Source organism: Argiope bruennichi, chromosome 2 (genome assembly GCF_947563725.1).
Source record: "Argiope bruennichi chromosome 2, qqArgBrue1.1, whole genome shotgun sequence".
Classification (NCBI taxonomy): domain Eukaryota; kingdom Metazoa; phylum Arthropoda; class Arachnida; order Araneae; family Araneidae; genus Argiope; species Argiope bruennichi.
The window spans coordinates 36,675,305-36,698,233 of record NC_079152.1 but is presented as its reverse complement, the minus strand read 5'-3'; the positions used below and the strand labels follow the sequence as shown (position 1 = coordinate 36,698,233).

Sequence of the window (22,929 nt, the reverse complement as noted above, 5' to 3'; positions counted from 1 at the left end):
ACTCACAAGAAAACTTACTATATAGTGAAGGAATATTGAAAATTCGTAACAATATACAGGGTGATGGTTTAAAATTTACAATATTCTTGCAAGGAAAACTCCTAATTATACATGGTCAAATTTTTGATTTCTTGTTACAGTTCTTCTTTGCGTTTTAATCATTTTCTTTTCACACAATATATTGAATTTATTTCTACTTTTTTTTCTTTTTCCTTTTACTTTTTTCTATGCCGGATAGAGAAAATATCATAACTGTCGGGAAATTCGACCGAGAGATCTGGATGATTTCCAATTTTTCTTGAAGAACTCTTTTACGATTACATCTGTATGTCAGCGAATACATTAATTAAAAAAATGACAGAAAGGTTGAAATTCGAAGAACTGTCTTAAAATTATTTATATATATCAAATGCTGACCTAAAATATGATAATGAAAGAAATTGAGATACATGTTTGATTATTTTGAAAGTACAAAAAAATAAAAAAATGAAATGGAAAAAGCTATATTAATTTTTAGCATTATCATTCTGTAAAGTGAAATTAAATTTTCAATTTGTTCTCAAGTTATCTTGACTACAGATTAAATAACTTTTGTGAAATACGAAAAATGAAATTGAAAGAGAACATCAATGGAATAAGCATCTTTGAGTGGGTATTATTTTGAATTTTGAAATCATATAAAATCTCTTTTATAACTTATTAATGTCGCTTTTCTCTCTCACACATATAATCTTATGGTTTATAGGTAGGCACTATCTGTAAAATTCTGAAGAATCTTTAACAAATTTATGTTTTTATTAAATTTTGGTTTATTAGTTTTTTATTCTACTAATTTCTGCTGACATCGACTTTTTTTTATCTAGATATTTGGCTTGTATGAAATCAAGTAACCAAAGCAGATTAGCCATCAAAATTATTTAACATCATAAGAAATCCAAACCCTATCCTAATTTTCTATCTCATGGTATATGAGATTGCTATTTAAGTAGATTTCAGTAATATGTGATTGGAATTAGACTGTAAAAGATAGAAAAAATTGAAAGGTAGCGTATAAAATGGATTTAAAAAAAAACATATGCATGATATGAGAATTATTTACAAAAAACTAAGGTACAAAATATTTAATATCACAGAAATATATATTTATTTCTGTGATATAAATAAAACTTTTAAATTAAAATAAAAATATAAAAGTCATTATATAAAATAAATATATAAATTTTTAATTTTGATATACCTCACATAGAAATACGAATTTTAAAATGTCCAAAGCTTCGTTTCAAGGATTACGAAGTTATTCTCGATAAGACTGGCAACAGAAATGCACAATAAGTGTTAGAAATAAGTATCTTGCGAAATTAAATTTTAGCAACGTTTTTCACGTTGTAAACCACTTTAAGTCTAATTGACGTTGAAATGTATTTTCTTGTTGAGATTCGGTTTTTATGTTGCCTTCACTTTCAGTTAAGTGTACTTGACAAGGAAATCTTTTTGAGTAACAGAATGAAATCTTGATTTGAGACGATTTTTTTTTTATTTGAATGATATTTCTAATCTCTTGATATTTCTTTCTAAAAAGTGATCAGTGATACTTGAAAATAGTGAATAGTAGTGAACAAAACTCGTTTTTATTATAAAAAATATGAAATTTATAAAATACAATAGTATGATATATAATGAAATAATATATATATATATGACATGAACATAAATATGATACATATATAGAACAAAAATATTATATTTGTCTTTACCTCAATTATTTTTCAACATATAAGATTATGATTATTGCCATTGTGAATGACCTATGGAGAATTTAGGCATTTTCTAGCCCTTGATAAAGTCTCTGTTTTAATAATTGAACTCTGTTTTAGTTTTTACAATGCAACATATTGCAACGTATTTCAACAACATAAACATTCTTAAATATTTATTTTTGTTTAAGTACAAAGTAATTATAAAGTAACAAATTTCTTGAAAAATGAACCATAATATTTAATTGATAATTTCCTTATTTGAAATCCTTATCCATTCCTTTAGTCTGTTCCCTCCTCCCACCTCCACGCACTGTTAATAATTTTCTATAAAAACAAATTCTTTTAAAAATATCATATACATATTTTTAAAAAATTAAGTGAATAACATATCAAAAAAGTGATATAAAAATATGAATAAATCTGTATTCATTGTCTTGTAGACTATGCCAGAATCAAAATATTTGACACATGAGTACATTTAATGAAGACAAAAATTAAATGAGAGATTGCAGAATCAAGATTAATTTGCAACTCCTCTATTGTTGCAACTAATTTTTACAATGAGATTATGAGGAAATAATAAACTTAAATAAATATAGCACTAAAAATTATTTAATTATATTATTATTTTATTATTATTTATTTATTTATTTATTATTATAGCGTTACTACTTAAATGAAACATTAATATTCCAATATATTATAAATAAGTCATTAATTTTCCTTCCTTTAATTATTTAATAATGTTTAGTTCCGTTAGTCATTTAAAAATGAATTTAATAATTAAATGAAAATACACATTGTACTTCTAATATTTTATAATTCATAGATTTTATTTTTTATAATTTATTTACTTTGCAACGTTTTTAATTAACTTGACTGCGACCACCTCCCCCCCTTAATTCAGAGGCTTTAGATAGATGCTTAGTCTGCTTAATGAGAAAAACGCCACTGAATACACCATCGTTAATGCAACGAATTCCGTTTTAGAAAAAAAAATGCAACTTTAATATTAGTATAATTACGCTACAAAATAATTAAGATAATAATAATATTTATCAAAATCGGAAGTATGCAACATGCAAATAGACTATTAGTTTTGAAGTTTTAACTATCTATTATTCTAAGATTACAAGCTAGATAATAATTCCACATCGTTTTATTATTTCAAAATAATTGTATTTCCTTTTTGCAATAAGATATATTGTAAGAAAAGGAAGGATGATTTTCAAAATTCAAGACTTCAATTATTATTTTTGCACAATAAATATTTATTATACATTGAAAGAAAATAATTTTTAAATAAATGCTTTTCCAAAGCCCATTTGAATTTCCATTAACCATTTACAGAAATTATTGCTTATTTAAATTATGTAAAAACATTTTTATATGTTTCAACAGTTTCCTTATTTTATATATTTAAATACAGAAGTAGTTGCGCAGTGGAAGTAATTAAATATTTAAGTGGAGAAGTAGTTGTTATAGAAGTAGTTTAAAAAGAAGTTGTTGCCCCAGAAAGCAAATGAACCATTTGATACAAACTATACACATAAACAAAACTTAATCAAATATCACAATTTCTTTTGATTCTGAATTCTGAGTTAGACTTTTTGCCATTTCATTTATTTTCTATTATGACTTCAACTAAATTATCTTATTCAGAACGAATTTTAAAGAAACATAAATATTAGTTTTAATTTAAGGACAAAGTTAAAAAAAAATTATAAGCTTAGGGATCAATAATTTATTTTAATCCAAATGTTGTCTTTTCTAATCCTACTTATTAAAAGAATAGCATTTGTGCATTGATGTAAATAAGTTTTACATCAACAAAGTATTTGCTTTAAGTAAGTAAGCTTTACGGACGAACTTTTAGATTCATGCACACACAAAGGCTTAGTTGTGAGTCTTTCGTTTTCAGCAAATACTTAATAAGCAATTACTAGTGATGTAAAATCATCACATTTTTAAAAATTATTATCTCGTATATTGTACAAGATCTTTTTCAAGCAGTTTTGTTTACAGAATATTTTTATTTATTCAAGAACATGTTAAAAATTGCTTTTATGTTATACTGCTGTTGTTGTCATTGACTTATTCTTTTTTACTGTGAGGGAAAAATAAACAAAATCGGTTAATTAATGTTCAGCCATATGCGGTATCAGAGATAAATATCAGTATCAGAGTAATAAAAATCGGTATCAGAGATAAATAAATAATCAACAGTAATCTATAAAATAAAAAAAATCTTAAAACTGCAACGTTAAAATTTACAAAAAAGTAAATTTAAAATTTTGGGTGACAAAAAAATATGTTATTATAAGAAATGGAAACAAGTAATACGCTTATCATTTTTGCAATCAGTTTGATACTAATTTAACTTTCTCCGGTAAGTTGTTTTTCTGCAGTATTCCTTAAAATATAGTATAACTTTTAGCTCCTAGATGGCGCCAGAGTTAAAACACGTGGTTTGGTATCCCAGGTAATAAGGACAAAGCGTTAGAGTTGGTACGGGAAAATTTTTAGTTTCCATGTCCAAGGAGATTCGCTCCGTTGGGGACCGGCCTTAGCCGGCGAGCACTTTGCAATATTACGTCCGTATTTTTTTACAAAAATGATTCGCTATCGGGACATGTTTTTCGTGCAGTCTGTTGCTGTAGTTATAGGTAAGTTTTCTTGCTGCATGGAATGAAAATTTTTGCTTGCAAATAAAATCAATGCAATTAATTCGAATTTAGTATTAGACGCACGATTGCGCTCAAGGTCGTACGGGAAAATCGCAGAGTACATCCGGTAAGAAAAAAATTAAAATAAATAACTGTAAATAATAAAATTCTCTGTTTTTTGAGAAAAACAAATGGAAAATTTCAATAGGTGACAAAAGTATAATGCAAAGAAATAAACTAATTCCAGATTCTGAACATGCGCCCCCGAGACTTTAAGTTTGCTTATGTTGCGTAACTTTTTAGGAGATCAAAATAGTTACAATAAAATAAGCGTGCAATTTCACAATATTGAGGGGTAAAAATTTGAAAAGAAAAAAATTTAAAGCAGAATTTTTTCTTCAGTTCTTGCAAATTTTTAAAACGCGTTTATTGAAAATTAAAATACGCGTAAATATTATATAAAAAAGCTTAATTTTGAATTTTGATTTTAAAAAAATTATTTGCCTTTTTGAAGATTATTTTTTTCTTATTAAATTTGTGAAGATTTGTTAATATAAAACGATTATTTTTTATTTTTAGTTATCTCTGGTTTATTAATTCAGCAATAATTCTTATAATTTGAGTACGGTAAGAAACAACGTTAAATAATTCTTTTAAAATAATAAAAATTTACAAAATTGAAATGTTGTTATTGTATTTTTCAAAATGTCTTATGGCTTAACTAATGTTTACAGTAATTAAAAGTTTCTAAACATTCTTTAAACTAAGAATTCGTCTTTTTATTTTTATTTTGCTAAAACTTTTATGTATTTCCATTTAAATGATTATCATTGTTGAGAAATTAGTCATGCCTGTTAATAAATGAGAGGATATTTTTTTATATATAAATCAAGAAAAAATTATTTTAGAAGTCAAAAATAATTATATCTCGATTATGCTATTCTTAATACTGTTCGAAATATTTTATTTCTTTTTCTTTTACATGGAAAGTTTAATAGTTTTTAAAAAGGGGTCAAATTAGGAGTTCTTAGGAGTTAGAAGAAATTAATCTTTGGTTGATAAACAATGCATAAAATCTCTTGTTTTCGATAAAAAAACACTATCGAAAATTCAGTTTGCCAATAATTTACGAATTGATTCAGTTAAATTAATCTTCGATTCATTTTATGATTAATTTTTAAATGATAAGATTAAATTTATTAGAATAAGCATTTTTTCTACATTTTTTTTTCAAATTACTAAACGTAAAGATAAAATTATAATAAAATCTGCCGTTTATGAATTCAAAACCTTTATTTTAAAAATTGCGAGAAATACCGAATGGTTCTATTGGTTGAAATATATCTAGATAAATGAGCAATTTCTTTTCCAGTTGTTTAGAATTTTATTCATTTTTTACAAATTTTCTTTATAGTCAAAAATACGATTTTCACATTTTGTTTAGTTCCATAATAATTAATTTCAAACAATAATACGTACTGCCGAGAAAAATTTCTAGCAAATTTTATGATATAAAGACGTGGTTAAAGTTGTCTTTAGTTAAATAAAGAACATTTTCTATATTAATTTTCTAAATAACAAATAATAATAATTCTTTATTTTCTGCTATATTTTTTAATCGCTATAAGTATTTACATAGCGAACCATGACACTAAATTTCAAAGGATATTGAATTTCAGTAATTACAAACAATATTTTATGATGGAAAGTGAATTTTCAAAGGTTCTTATTCGGAAGCATGTCATTCGGTAGCAAATTATACATGGTAATTACTTGTTTAGAAATTTATTCACAGATAAGCTGAAGTAATTGAAAACAGCAACAAATGGCAGTGTAAAGATTCCCAGTCTTCTTCTCCAATTTATATGTCCTACATCTTTTTAAGTTGATGAAAGCAAAGAGGTTTAAATAAAGAACTAACTTGCTATGTAAGTGCTGAGAGCGAATTTAGATGTCTGAAAGAGTAAACTAATATTTCATTGAAAATTCGAAACCGAATCTTATTGCAAACCTTCATTAGTGATAACAAATTTCCATCATTAAATAGTCACGACTTATCCCATTAATATAAAAACTATTCATACGATTTTTATAATTTTTCTTTTTATAATTCTTATTTCTAAAAGGAATGTAAATTTTTCTGTAAGAATGATGCAAATTTCAATATGTTAAAAACAGCCAGTAAGTTCATATTACTTACACATTTACTGGGTATAGAAACGAATCGAGAAAAATAAATATCTGTGAAAAATATTTGCTCTGAAAAACAGTTTTCATAAACAATTTAACGAATAGCAAATAATCTGAATATTTCATTAAATATCCGGCCGTAATTGTTAGAAAACATATTTGATTGATAGGACACGTATTTTTCCATAAAATAAATGAATCACGCGAGAAGTATTCGATAGCTCGTAGATTAAATATTTAGCTGTGTTTTCCTAGGAAATAAAAATAGGAAAACACTGAGGATAAACACGGAAGGGCAAGTTTATTTTTAGAAATAGAAAATATCTTAAGGTTGTTAATAAGGCAGTATTTTTTAAATAATTACGTATAGAATAACTTAATAATAAGCCTGAAATTAAATTATCGAGAAAATACGTTATTTAAGTATTTAAATTTGGCCAGCAAAAACAGAATTGTCATCTAATAATAGAAAATTGCTTCTTAGACATTTTTGTATATTATCCTGGATAAAAAATTAGAATAATTTTAATTAAAATGAAATTACTTAATATAAGCATTATAAACATGAAAGACCTGCGTTGTGATGTAAAGTGTACGGATAAATTAATGCACCATTAATAGTGCATTGTGCTCCTCCCCCTCCCAACCCTAAAGCAATTATCAAGTGAAATCTATCTCATTGACAATAAACACATGTAACAGTGGATAAAATAATGTGAAGTTTCGGACAAAAAAATATCCCGTAACGCCTTCCAGTAGGCTCTCACCTAGTTACAGATTTGGTAAAAGCGGAACTTTTTTTCTTTTTTTTTATTCAAAATATAGTATTCAGCATTCAAAAATGCCAGATAAAACCTTTGCTTTTATCGAATCAACAAAGTAATATTCTTGCTTAACCCTTTCTAGGGCTGTGGGAAGTATGCTTCCCACCAAATTTATCAATCTTTGTATGAAATTATGTTCTGACAAATTTTTTAGAAAGACAGAAACTTAGATGCTTCAGTTCTTTATCTCACACAAAATGATGTGTCTTGATTTGTTACTTAATTATTAATTAACCAAATTAATTAATTAATAAAAATTAAATTTATCTAATAAGTTAAATGAATCCCTTTTCTTATTCTAATTTCAAGCCTAAAAATATTTTAACATAATACGATTAGAAAAAAATGGCCCTTTAAAGGGTTAAAAAAATCTGAATATTACTATTTTCGAAGTTTTTTTCTCTTCAAATTATTTCTATTTCTACCACGAATCGCAATAATGTGTTTCTAATTAACAAATCTGCGTGAAATTTCAATGCTCCAAAAATTACCCAATAATGCGTTTGAATGTAAACCACAAAAAATCCTCTCAAAAAAGCAAATAATTATATACCCATAAATAATGAAATCTCTTCAGTGGATCTTTTCAATGTAAAAATAATGATAAATGTTTCAACGTATTTTATCTACGAAATGTTAATTATTAATTGAATTTAAAAGGGATTATAAGGAATTGAATGTAATATTTTAAGTCCATTATTAATTACAACATCTGCGAATTATTTTTATATTCGATAATTTACTAATTAAATTTTGCTAATTAATTAAACATAAAAATTAATTAATAAATAATTTATTTTAATGATTAATAATTAATTTTTGGTATTAAATAATTTTTCTAGCTATCCTTTTAGTATGATAACATTTTTTAACAGCCTCTCTTTTTGTAAAAAATGCATACGTCAAAAAGCAAAGTCAAATGAAAAAACAAGATTAAAAAAAATCATTTGAAATATTATCTTGATGATTATTTGCAGAAATTTCGAAATTCTTCTTTTCTTTTTTTCACTCACGAATATTCTATAATTGGCTTTCGTCGCCATTAATTTTACGTTGCTCAAAAAGTTTTTTCTATTTTGTGAATGACACGAATTCTGTCCTTGCTGTAATGAATTGAGGGCTATTGAATACTACTGAGAGGAGAGCCGGATTGAAATAAATATCTTTCACTATGGAAAAAAATGGCAATAAATAAATAAATTTCGTGTTTGACGTGAATATTTTGATTTTTAAAATATTCCTGCTTTTCAAGATACTATGTAAATGTTTTCTGGTATATCATATCTCAGTGAAAGAATGACAAATGAAAATTAAGAAAACTACTGATTTGATTTGATGGAAGTTGCTCGATGTATACGTGTCAGCGTTAATGTTGGCTTTATACAAGTCAGACAATTTGACCTACAGATATCAAATTTAACACTTATATACCTTGGAGTGGGGGGGGGAGGGAATGAGAATCTCAGAGTGACATTTTCCCGCGATAACTTCATAAATTATTATTGCAGAGAAAAGAATTTTACATAGTTTCAAAATTTAAGAAATTTTTTTAATGATGTTAAATTAACAATCTCGCAAATGTTTTATGATTTTTGACAATTTCTTAAAAAAAAAGATTTTTGTTGCTTAGTTTCCAAAAATATTTTGCATTGTTGCCCAGAAATTTGAACAATTTTCCTTGTTTCATCAACTAATGAATCTCGTGATTTTCTTCCGTTGTTTAATGCTAAAGAAGAAGAATTCTGTTTAATGCATATTTACAAAACATATAAAAAAAGCGAAGTTACAATATAGCAAAATTTAGAAGATGCATGAACGGTATATTTATGTTTTTAATAATGCTATTATATTGTAGCGGATTGATATGTGCGAGGATAGAACCTAGGACCTTGTGGTTCGCAGCCCAGCAACAGGACCACAATACAAAAGCAATTGCTCGTGTAGCGTAGCCGTTAACTGGTTTTTAAGCTATTCACTACAATATTATAGGGATATTGCTGTTAGAAAGACTCATGCAGTATACAATAAACAGCATTTAAGAAAGACAAATAAAATAACACTCTTTTATGTGAGTCAATTTGGTGAAATCATTGATATGACATAATATCAAAAGGGTTTATCTGAAATCAGATATAACCAATATTCCCGACGAATTTGAAGAAAATTAAACCGATGTTTACATTACTCAATTCGGCCTAATATTCTCAGTATATCATACGCAGACTACAATTCAACTCTACTCTCTACTTATAATGGAGATGAATTGTGTATACGTGTGTGTGTGTTGGCTCTCTTCAAGCTACTTCGCTTGACCTACATCAACCAAATTCGGCAAATATATACAGGGTGTTTTATTTAACTGATGGTACTGAGAGCTGAGACTTTACTGTAGCTCGAACTATCAATCGCAAAGCATCAAATTTTGTATGGGGACTATTGACGACATGCGAAAAAGGAATCCATGAAAAAAAAATAGTTCCAACAGTTGACGATAGGGGGAATGTGGCGCTTTTGATCTAAATTTTAAGTTTAACTGCATTATAAAATTTTAAAAAGCTACAGTAAACAGATAAATGTATAAAAAAGAATTAATTTTTCCATAAATGCGCTTTATTCGAAAAAAATAACTTCTGTAAATAGTTAGAAATAAAAAAACAAACAAACGGAGATTCTATTCGACTTCCTTTTTATTCTTTGTTCTTTTGTTTTTATTCAGTAGAATCGCATTCCGGGGGAAGACATCGGCTATTTTCAGTATGACTCCATTTTCTTGGACTAAATATTGCATTCTGTACCCGTACTTTCTACAGCTGAATGCAACATTTCAGAAGGCATATTTATAACAGTCCGTGCTATGTTTTCCTTTAAAACTGATAAGTTCGAGATTACACCAAGATAAACCTTCGATTTTAAATTACCCCACAATAAAAAGTCACATGGGGTTAGATCCGGGGAACGAGGTGGCCACATGACATGAAAACCGCGACTAATGACTCTTTCTTCTGTAAAGTAATGGCGCTACAGTTGCTGTACGGATGTACCAATATGTGGTGGTGTTTTATCCTGCATAAAGACAATTCTATCTAAGCATTGCCTTTGTTGAAGTTGTGGATAACAAAACTACACAGCATATCATGATATCTTTGAGAGTTTACGGAACAGGTCTACGATCCTACTTGAGTAATAGTCTCAATAAAGTATGGTCTGATGATAAAATCTGCTGAAAAACCACATCAATCAGTTATTTTTTGAGAATGGAGTGGAGTTTCTCGAAATGCATGGGGTTGTTAAGATGCCCAAATTCTAGATTTCTGAGTGTTAACAGTCCCTTTCAAATAGACATGGGCCTCATCACTCCAGAAAACTGTCCAAGGCCAAGCCTCATCGACCTCCATCCTGGCAAGAAATGTCAAAGCAAAGGTTAATCAAAGATCATAATCTGTAGGTTCTAATTCATGCAAAAGGCTAATTTTATATGGATAAAATTGAAGAATTTTTCTTAAAACTTTCTGTACTGTTGAAGCACTAACATCCAGTTGTGGGGCAACTCCATCTATGCTACTATTACTAGCAGTGATCGTCTGATATCTTTCAACGATTGCAGTCGCAACATATGTGATCGTATCCTCCAATAACGGTTTCCGTCCTCTACCAGGCTAAGTTGCGAGGGAATCTATTTTTACAAATTTTTTAATTATTCCTTTCACTGCTTTAATTGATAGAAGTCCTTTACTTAAATTGTTTCGATTTCTAAATTCGCGAAGCATGGCCGTTGCATTGGATTGATTAAGATAAAAGAGTTTCACAAGTAATGCACGCTGTGCTAAAGTGAGACGTATTTTACAAATAAACTCATACTTGAAATAATTTTCAATTCCGCGTTTCTTTTTTATAACTCAAAATACTGACGCTGGTGTTGACTACGTAATCGGAATTCTGCATTTTGCAATTTTTTCCCCGCATTTTATGCTGAGTTTTAGCTGTCTTAAAGTGTAAAGCGCCACATTTTCCTCTATCGGCAACTTTTGGAACTAATTTTTTTTTGGGCGGATTCATTTTTGCTATATCGTCAATAGTCCCTGTAGAAAATTTGGTGGCTCTGCTGCTGATAGTTCAAGCTACAGAGGTCTCTGAGTACCGTCAATTAAAAAAAAAAAACACCCTGTATATTGTTCATAAAAATTAAAGAATAATTTACTTTATTTAGCTTAAATTAATTAAGAGCAAATTTCAAGTTTTTTTGGTTTTCCATAACTATTATTTTTATTAATTTCATATTCTTCGTATTATTCAGAATTTTTTTATAAAGAGATAATGATATCAGAATTTTAGAATAATTAATATAAGTTTTTTTTATATAAAGACGTTGTTGAATCGGAAGTGCTCTTAGAATGGATACATTCTTAAAAGTGGAAGAATCAGATTATATTTTAGTGAAAGAAATTTTTTTTTTAAAATAGACATTCCTAAAGAAACTTGTACATTTTCTTACTTCAAACTAAATTCAATTAATAATTTAGAAACATATGGAATTGAAAGCGATACAGTCAAAAATAAATCTAGCCAAAAAGAAAGCAGAAAAGAATAAATAATAAAAGAAACTGAGATTAGATTTTCTTTATAAAAGCAAAGCAAATTTTTAGGAATTAGCTGTCAAATGTATCTGCGAAATGAATATTTAAAAACATCCTTTGGTTTTATTTCTATTTCAAAGGAATGAAAAAAAAAAGAAGATACTTTAAGATAAAAAGGAATACCCTATTTCATCGACAAATGCTTTGAAAGAGAAAAGCATCGTCTACTTTCCTTTATTTAAGGTATCCGAACACCCTCGGAGCACTTCTTTAGAAAAACATGGTGTAGACATACTTTAATCCTATTTCTGGGTTTAAGATTATTAAAGATTAGTAATAGAATGTCAGTATTTGAAATAAACATTAATAATGTTTGTAAATTGCCATTTAATAGCATACATTTAAGCAAATTATTAAAAAAACTTCAAATTCGCTACACCAAAAACTATTACTCTCATCCTAACAAAGCTTATGCCAAAATAAACTGCATAGTTTTCTCTAGGGAATGAACGACAAGCGTATGGTTATAATAATAAAAATTTTTTTTACAACCAGTCAAAGATTTATCATGAAATTAGCAAATTTATGACGTTATTATTCAGACAATAGGCTGTAAATTAAAAAAAAATATTCACTCGATATAAATTCCTTTAGTTCATTCCCTAGAAAAAAGAATAAGAACAAAGTCCACCAAACTTCATAGTAATATGAAAATTATATTTTGAGTTATTTGATTTGAAGTGAGCAACAAATGAGTAAAAATCAGTTTTGAGAAAAATGCATTTAAAGTACACAGTAACATGTTTTAATAATAAATTATGTATGTACATACTTAAAATTCACCACATTTATAGGTTATACCTACTTCCTCCTCATATTTAAATAATTTTCTTTTCTTAATCATTTAAATTTTTTATGGCAATTTTTGCATTTGGCAGTGAATGCTGCTTAGATTTATTATTCTGTCAGAAAATGCTCTAACTGAATTTGCACTGGGATACACTTCAACAACCTTAAAGATATTCAGTTATCCTATAAACATTTCGGTCGTGTATTACAAACATAAATGCCCCTCTTCTGAGTTCAACAAAGACATCTTTAGGTACACATTTCCACAAAACCCCATTGAAATTCTCATTGGCATTTTGTGTTTTTCCGTGCAAAATATTTTCTGTATTTAAAACTAAATTTGTGTTTATACAAATTTTTAACATGTTTTTGGCCCTTTAAATCGGTGCTATCGGTTATTTAAATGTCCACTTCCGGTCTATAGATTATTACAAAAATATTAATATTTTGAATTCTGATTAATATAGAGACAAAAGTAAACCTGTTTTAGATAGTTCAAAGGCTGTCTATCCATTAAAAGAATTTTTTTTTTTAAAAATGCCATTTTTAGCGAAAATCGACCTTTTCGGATACCTTAAAGAGTAAGTAGAAATGATTTTTAGTTGAAATGAATATTATATAATTTGATTGTTTTTTTTAAACTTGGAAATAGGCCTATTTTACATTATGCAGCTGGAATTTATTCTCTAACACATTGTGTTAGATAATAAGGCGTGTTTTGTATTTTCGTGTTTTGTATTTTGTATACAGCGTGTTTTGTATTTAGTTAAGTTGGTATGATACATTTAATTGAGTATGTGTTTTGGACCTCTGAATAAGAATGAGAATCTTAATGTAAAAATTAATAGCAAATTTCATTTATCTAGCCAACTGAATTTTTAACTTCCTACCAGTGTGTATTTTCAGCCAAGGAATATATACAGCAGCCTAATGTGATAGGCTGAGAACGAGCTGTAATTATGTCCACTAAAAAACTCTATTTTTCTGGTTGTCAAGTAAATAAATTAGATAATATAAAGTTCCATGAATGATAAAATATTAGGAACTTAATATCAAGCTCCTATATGTTCCATTTCATTCACTTAAGTATTAAAGTATTTTTTTTTAAAAAAACTGAACATCTGTTATATTATGCAAAACATGAATTGAGTCAGTTTGGAGTTATGATATAAATAAAAATATATATTTCTGAAAAATGAATAAAATAAAATTTATTAAATTAAAATAAAATAGTACCGCTGAAATGTGAAAAAATAGACCAGTTTATAAAAAAAAAGCAATCTCGTTATGTGCATTGCCTTGTAAAGTAAAATACTTAAATTTGCCACACAAAAAAGAAAGATTGTGGGACAGGAAATTTACCAGAAGATTGATTTAAAATTTGGAACACACCTCCTATTTAGGTCATAGACATATTTATTAACTTCCAGATGTCTGACTGTTGAATTTTTGCGTTATCGTGTTTCTATGCAAACGGAGTGCACACAACTCTTCCAAAACTTGAAAGATATCCATATTTTAGAGTTGGTGAAAAATGTTTTGAAAGATTGTTTGTTTTGATTGAAATGTTTTGTTTTGAAAGAAAATGTTTGGTCTATTTTACTGATATGCATTTTTTGTTTTTAAATTTTTGTCTGTCTATTCGTCTATTGTTTTTAAATTATCTTCTATCTCTTTGTCTATTACTTTTGAATTATTTTCTATCTACTTGTCTATTATTTTAAAATTTTTTATTCATGCTGAAAGATAAATAAAGATCTAATAATTTTGAAATTATGCTCAAAATTATTAGATTTGTTCATAAAATCAAAAAGGGTAGTTTATCAAGATTTCGAAATCCAACGACTGCGATATTTTCTAATAGATTATTTTGTGGAGAAAATAAAAATTAGTGAATTATGTTTATAAAACCCCCCAAACAATTTGCAGCTATGAAAAATGAGATATTTTGATTATATGCGTTGGTAAAATTGATTAACAATATCCTATTTCAATATAATTTTAAATTTATAAACAATAATACGGCTTTAAAATTAATTTTTAGCTTTACTCCATATTTTTTTATGTCAGTATTTGCATTCCATTTCTTCTAAAAATATTTGATTATTGAAAAAAATTTATAATATAATCTTCTTAAAGTATTTTCCATTCCTTATCAGTAGAAGTGATTGAATACTAATTCAATAACGGTAACTTTTCATTTAAATTAAATTCTGAAATGAAATGAGTTCTAGAAATTTTTCTTTCCATCAAAAAGGGAAATTATGGTGTGAATTGTAAGCCGCTAATATGTATGAAGCTCAATAAAATTCGTTCCCCGCCATACTTCAAATGTTAATAACATCCACGGAAACTGTTATTATGATAAAGAATCGAAATTAAAGCAACATGACATTATAGAGAATGAAATATTTCTCATAAAAAGCAAGATTTTAATGGAATTTGGAGAGAAGAAATATAATCATTTCTTTCTGAAGAGTTTTATATTCTAGGAAGAAAAATAAATTAATCTTTAAAAATTAGCTTAAATATTTCATTCCAAAACAAGCATTTATATTTTGAGAGAAATACATGAATACAGGAGAAATACATGAATATGCATGATCTGATTTAATGACTGTATAAATAATTACTTAAAAAAATTATAAGATAAAATTGTATATTTTTGCCATCAGAATCATCAATTGTTTTTAATAAGGGTTATTATTTATTTAACTAATGTGTTTCTTACTTATTGAATATTTTTTTTAATTTTCTGAAGAGTATATTGAGAGTTCAAGTACTTTAATTAATGCTAAAAATTATATTAAATAAAGGAGGGGAACGACTTGAAAAATTAATTTCGGTGTAGTATTTAGTATAACAAAAGTATATCTTTAGGAAGTTTACCCATTAATATATGAAAGCGTTCTAGCAAGTTGATTATGAGAAAAAGGCCTTTAAACTTTTTTAGTATGGGCAATAGAATATGAGTACAGTATATGAAATAGTTGTTAACTTTGTAGGTATTAAATTTGACTAAAAAGTATAAAAACATCTCTTTATTTTCTCAGAGAATAGTGAACAGACTTTCCTCGTCTAAGAGTTATCATCCGAGTACTTTTCGCAGACATTGTTTGGCAATTCCTACCAGCAGCTCCACCAAGCACTCGTGGGGTGATAAATTTCCAAGTTATACCACTTTGGGAGCAATATTGTTGAATTTTAGCTGATGACAGAGCTTGCCATAGCGGGATCAGTTCCTCATTTGCAGCTTGAAAGGTGGTAGGATTGTTTGTGTAGATTGTATGTGGAAATCCTCTGCGGTCAACAAATCGTTGTAGTGCGAAGAGAAATTTGTCAGGTTCCTGGTGCAATCTCGGGTTTTGGCAGAAACTGTAGATATTAAATTAGATTGAAAAGTATCAAAACATCTCTTTATTTTCACAAAGAGCAAAGTTTTAAAAGGTGTTGCCAACTGTTCAACTAAAATATTATGTAATCTCGTTCCCAACAATAGTAAAGTTCATATATAATATAAAAAAATTGAGTTTGTTTGATCGAAAATTATGGATGAATAAATTACCTAGATGGCTATATCAAAATATAACCAATATTTTATGACCATTTAATTTCGCCAATTTTCAATAAGACAATCTGGTGTGATTGGTATGCTAATGAAAGATATATATTTTTGTTTCCGATGCTAATTCTCCAAAAAATTTCATTTCATAAAGAGATTCTGCTCTTATGTGTAGTCGTGATCTATTAATTGTCTATATATATATAAAGTAAACATATAATTTTTAAATCAGAAGACAGTTTTGAAGACAATGAAGAGACTTTCGATTTTTTGAGATCGTTTTATTTCATCCCGGGAAGCACACATTATGTACAAGCAGAAGCGACGAGCACACACACAGCGCAGAACGACACAGAGAGAAAATGAGGGGAAAGCTCATGAAAATTTTATCCCTGTGAATATATACTATAAAATTTTAATAGGGATTTCTAAAACATGTCAGTCACAAGCAAGGGAAACCCGGGGATCTTTTGGTGGAATTTGTTTATATCAGAAATATTTTATCCCTTCACTCGCAGTGTGGGAACTTGTCGGTCTTTAAGCGATTCAGCAATTTTAAAAAGCTTCTGTTGAATTAATTAGATAGAAAATGTGGAATGGGATCAGGAAATAAGAGAATATTTTAGAATGAAGTTAATATAGGCTAAATCAAGCTAAAAATTAAGGAATTAATTAAGTTTAAATTAGATTTTAAAATATGATTACATATATATTATTACCAACATCCTGCGAAAACATTCTGCTACTTGTAATTAATTAAAAATCTATCGACGGAGAAAATTTTTTAAAATCAATACATGCATAAGTTACTTACACGAAATTAATTTTTTGATGAAAAAACATGTAGTTATCATTAATCAAATGTAATGATTTTGTAATTATTTAATTCTTTAGCTTTAATTGTAATTCCAACATAACATGAATAAAAAACTATTTTATACAAAAAAATTATAATATTTTAATTAATGTAATTTCTGAATTGTCGGTCTTTATAAAGGTTAATAATTCAAAAATCATTTTAAAACTGGAAATTAAGAAAATTAAACAATACAATCACATACAAACTTAAAATCTCACCACGTGGTTAATTGACGAGTAGGAAACTTCTCAATCTACTTTCCCTCTGAATTCAACAGCTTTTCAGCTCGCACAATAAATTGCAACAAATATATAAATATTTTCCGTGAAATTGGCTGCCTAGTACGTTTCCGAAAGTAAAAAATAAAGTAAGTAAATAATAGTAAAAATTCTGAAATTTGTAAAAAAAAAAAAAAAAAAAAACTGTTTTAAAAGAATTATGATCATAATGAAAAAAAAAAATCTGTTTTATATATCTATTAGCAACTAGTCTAATTGTATGAATAATCAAGCAGATACAAATAATTATAAAAATATAGGTATTACTATTTTTGAAAAAATAAAATGAATTATAATAAAAAGTTTTTACCAAAATATTTGATCTATACGAGATATTTGAAATCATACAGAAATGTTTTTATGCAAGCTGATTGCACAATACTCTGATTTTTAATATCAGCATAACATAATTTAAATTATAAATAAAACTAAGTTTAGTTTAGTAAAAATTAAGTTTTTACTAAAATATTTGATCCATACGAGATGTTTAAAATCATACAGAAATGTTTTTATGCAAGCTGAATGCACAATACTATGATTTTTAATATGAGCATAACATAATTTAAAATATAAATAAAACTAAGAATTTTTATCTTAGCTGGTTTTGTTTCGTTTAAAATCCCTGAAAATACTATAAATCAATACAATTTTTTTGTTTTCCGAATAAATAAAAAGAATATAATAAAACTGATATTAATGTATTTTGTTTAATTGAAATTTCTGTTACTACTAATAACTAATATAATAACTTAATACTTAGGAGAATATATGTCTGTGAGTTGACTTTCTTCAAGCCAGACTGATTGACTAACAGTTAACAAATCGGGCACATATATATACTTAAAATAGCGATGTGGAAATCAGATTGATTATTTTAAAATTTTTAATTGGAATTTTAATGAAAAAATAAAGTTGAATTTTGAGGATTTTTTGCGTTGACTTTCGAAAAATTATTGTATAAAAATGGTTTTTATACCGTTTCAAAAGACGAAACATGTTTTTATGGATACCAATTTAATAATCATGCAAAATTGCAATTTCTGAGGATTTTTTAAAAATGTTTTATTAAACAAATTTCTTACAATAAATTACATTTTATTTCTCAAACCATTTTCATTGTTTCATCAAATATTTAAGCGTGATATTTTTTTCCTTTATTGAACATTAAGAAAGAAGGATTTTGTTTAAAATCTATTAAATTTTACAAAATATGTAAAAAATAGATTTACAATAGTGCAAATATTTTGAAGAGAGATGGACCAGACCTTTGTGTTCTTAATAGAGTTATGATATCATCGGACTGGCGTCATGATATTATGGGACAGTTTATGTATACAGAACAGAACGCCGTCTCATGCCCCCGTATCCGTGACCATTCTGGTCACTGAACGGTTTGGTGGGCATGTTACGGGAATTTTATTTAATTAACAAAATATTTACAGTAGGAAAACGAAACAAAAATAACTATATACAGAATTTACAATTATATAAGAAATTATATCATGACGAGACCGCTTACATAATTTTTCAACTTGGAAATATAATTTGTTGTAATAAACTTAGAAATCTAGTGCTGAGAGATAAAATGTGTAAAAGTATACTTATAATCTGTGTTCACTTATTTTTTTATGATATAGTAGATCAGGATGCAGTTAAAAAAAATCAGATGGAAAATAATTTGAGAAATGGAAATGAAGACAATCTCTGATTGATTGAAATGTGTGACAGGAGACTGCTGTGCTTGTTTTTTCCCTTAGTCTTTTTTGGTATGAGACTTGATGCTGTGAGCTATGGAGGCAAGAATAGGTCTCTATTTTCACTTATAAATTTGATTATACTGTGGATTTTTTGCCTGGAAAGGAAGTTGTTGGCGACTCTTTTCAGCCATTCCTGTTCATGGCTTGGTGATGGTTTTTTCATATGCCAGGAGATTGAAAGGAGGCATTCTGTAGCATACAGTTTATGTATACAAAGGAAAGAAAAGATGTAAGAATATTAAACTGATGTTATTTTAATGTTTGAAAATTTGAAAGATTCATGGTAATGAAATTACGTCTAAGCGATTTAACAAATCAAATATAATCAAACAATCTCGGCCAACCAGCTGGTTTTCGAAAACATATGATATTGCTTTTTAGCACAATTAGTTCAATCACTGGAAAGACCGTTTTACGATCAGCTCTGTTGGATGTTTATCGAATAAGAAATTAGTGACCCAGGGCTTGGCGATGAATTTGGCGACTTTGGTGACAAAAATAGATAATATTGGAATCTTCCAGAATTTTGGAGATACAGCCAATAGTTACAGAGATATGCTTGACTATTCGAGAACATTCTCTGCCAGAAACCATTACTGATTATCGGGAACTATAAAAGGCCGTGCGACCGAGATGGAGGTAGTGTTTAGAATTCAACTCCGGTTAGTAGTTGAACGAGCTCTCTCCCTGAACGCTTCGAGCAGCTTATCATTCTTGTGCTCTGTTGTGTTTTTTTGAGTATTATTTTTTGCGAGAAATGCTGCTGCGTATTGCTTGCGTGCATCTCTGCTATGAATTTGTTGTCTGCGTATCCATGACTTCGTGGTAATAAAATCGTCGTTTGTTACCGAGACTTGTTGACTGGCGTTTCCATAAACCCACAACAAGCAAACCTGTTAATTTTACAGACTTAGTGGAGAATGTTCAGTAACAATATTTTCATTATTATGAATGAAAACTAAACTGTTTTAATTGTTTCATCGAATATTAAATCTCATGAGTTTTTTTTCCGTTGCTGAAACTGAGGAAGAAAGATTTTATTTCATATATGTTCAATTTACATTTTTATCAATAATAGAGTGAGCAGGTTTCAGTATAAGACATGCTCTTAATAATTGTTTTTTAAATTTTGTTGTCTTAATAATGAAGGTTTACTTTCAGATTCAAGCAGTGGTGAAAAACAATTCAAAGTATGGTCATTTTCAAACAATGTTTTAATTTTTCTTCTGATACATTTAGAGATCTAATCATATACATAAAAAGTAACATGCTCTGCACAATGAACAAATGGACATAGAGTTTCTAAAATTCTGTCATAAAATAATGGTGTAATATGATATGCCTATCAAAATTTCAAGTTGAAATATATTTTGCTAGAGAAGTATTAATTATATTATTTAATATATTTTGTATATTATATTATATTATTTTATATATTATATTATATTATTTAATATATTTTGCTTTTTAAGATGTTTAATTAAAAATTTAAGCAACCACTGACCCCGCCGGATCAAATAACCGCCAAAAGCAACTAATGTTTCATAAAATAATCAATAAAGATTTGTAATTAAAAAATATGGTATTTTTAAAATTCCTCTTAACATCAATTCCTGTTCCATGTCAAGGGATTTTCATGAGTTAGAATATTTTAGTTACTCTTTGAATTAATTGAAAGATTACATCACTATTGTAATAGATAAATTACAACGAATTCTATAATGCTAAACTTTAATTTACATAAAAATATCTATAATATAGAAGATATTGTTAGATGAAGAAAAAAGGTATGTGAACGCTTTAAAATTAAATAATAGTCACTTTCAGTTATCAATATTTGTTTGCCCAAAACGTTTTTATTTGAAATAATTTTTAAAACCAAAGAAACCAAACCAAAGAAAACCAATGACTATCAGGCACAATCAGTGTATCAGTTTCATCAATTTTTATTCAATATGAAAGCTCAGGATCCCTAGATAAATCATCAATGGTCAGAGGTAGGTTATATTCAGTCACCTCTCTCTTTAAGAGAAATCTTGTCAGAATACACAGTCACTGCCTCTATTTAAAATAATGCACCAATTTCACCAATTTTTATTTCATATGAAAGATCATAATTCTTAAATAAATCATCAAAAGTCGTCTGCCTCTTTACACATTTATTTTCGAAAGCTATCTCAAAATAAAATTTAGGCAGTGGTCCTAATCTCAATAATTGCACAGATTTCGCCAACTTTCATCATCAACTAATTTCGCTACTTCATAAACATAGTTGAGAAAGCAAAATACTATATCATTATCATGCAATGTTTATTTAAATAGTACTTTCGTTTGTTTTTATAAGATACAATTCATCAAAACTGGTCGAAATGACTATATAAATAAAATTAATATAGCCGCCTATTATGACTAATTCAATACTTATATCTTGTATTGAAACGAATTTTATTAAAACATAAGAAATATAGTTACAATAATAATAGTAAAAGTAAACAAAATTTTACTTTAAAATATCCCAGTAGTGACTGAAAATTCTGATTACTTTTGCTATATTTAAAAAAAAACGTGAAAATGTCAAGATATCATGTTCAAATACAAGTGGAAAAAAATCCTAAAAATGTGTTTTTTTTTTCAAAACAGAGAGATTTGAAACGTGAAAATCCATCAAAATCTTGAGTTCAAAATTTTTTTTGATGATTATAAAATTTTTTAAAAACTTTGTATGCAAAAAAATAAAAATATATGTTGACGTTGTTTATTAAATTATTCTTAAAATAAACAAATTTTTCTCGCTAAAAACATTACTCCATACACTTTCACTATTATCTATAAGTTAAATTTTAAGAATTTCTTACGAATTGGTGAAGGCACTTTTGAAACTTTTAAACCTCCAAAAAACGGGAGGTACGTCGATTACCGATATCGAATTCACAATTGAACATTATAAACAATTTCTGAAATTGTTTATTAAATGCCTCTTAAAATGATTATATTTCTCGTTAAAAACATCATTCCGTACACTTTCACTATGATTTATAAGTTACATTTCAAGAATTTCTTACAAATTGTTGAGGCACTTTGAAACTTGTAAACCTCTGAAAAATGGAGGTACGTCTATTACCGATATATCGACTTGACCTACTCACGACGTTCCTCAGCAAAAAGGCATGCTTGAATACTATTGATTTTGGCGGAAATCTCGCAGACATGCGGCGGGTTTCCGACGTCAACCTGGCGCTTCTAATATTAATGAAGATAAATGCACAGATCGAGGTTGGTAGACGGGACACCGGAATGATAGCCTGGCACGCCAAGACACCATTGCCACTATGTTAATGCCTTGGAGAACGCTCTGATTTCGTTTCCAAATGGAAGAAACAGAGTAAAACATCTTAACGTAACATTTATTTTCTAAACATATTGATTTGACATAGTTCTCTATTCAAAGTATGTTTCTCTCTTGTTGTAATAGCAACTCTATGCAGTTTTGGGAAATGTAATACAAGGTTTCCTTTTCTGAAGTTCCCAACATTAACCCTGTATAGGGTATAATTCCGGGGCATTGACAAATAAAATTTTTATTATCGTCATGAGTTATATTATCATCATGATA

At 27.6% G+C, this 22,929-nt stretch overlaps 1 protein-coding gene across 1 annotated transcript in view; it reads left to right on the top strand.

The window, feature by feature from the left end:
- Nucleotides 1-4,299: 4,299 nt before the first annotated feature.
- The window catches only part of LOC129961780 (protein quiver-like), a 98,863-nt gene continuing 80,233 nt past the window's right edge, over nucleotides 4,300-22,929 (top strand). Inside the window, exon 1 of the mRNA XM_056075346.1 lies at nucleotides 4,300-4,423. Within this exon, the coding sequence (XP_055931321.1) occupies nucleotides 4,372-4,423 (52 nt within the window). The 5' untranslated portion in view covers nucleotides 4,300-4,371. The remainder of the gene's footprint in view (nucleotides 4,424-22,929) is intronic.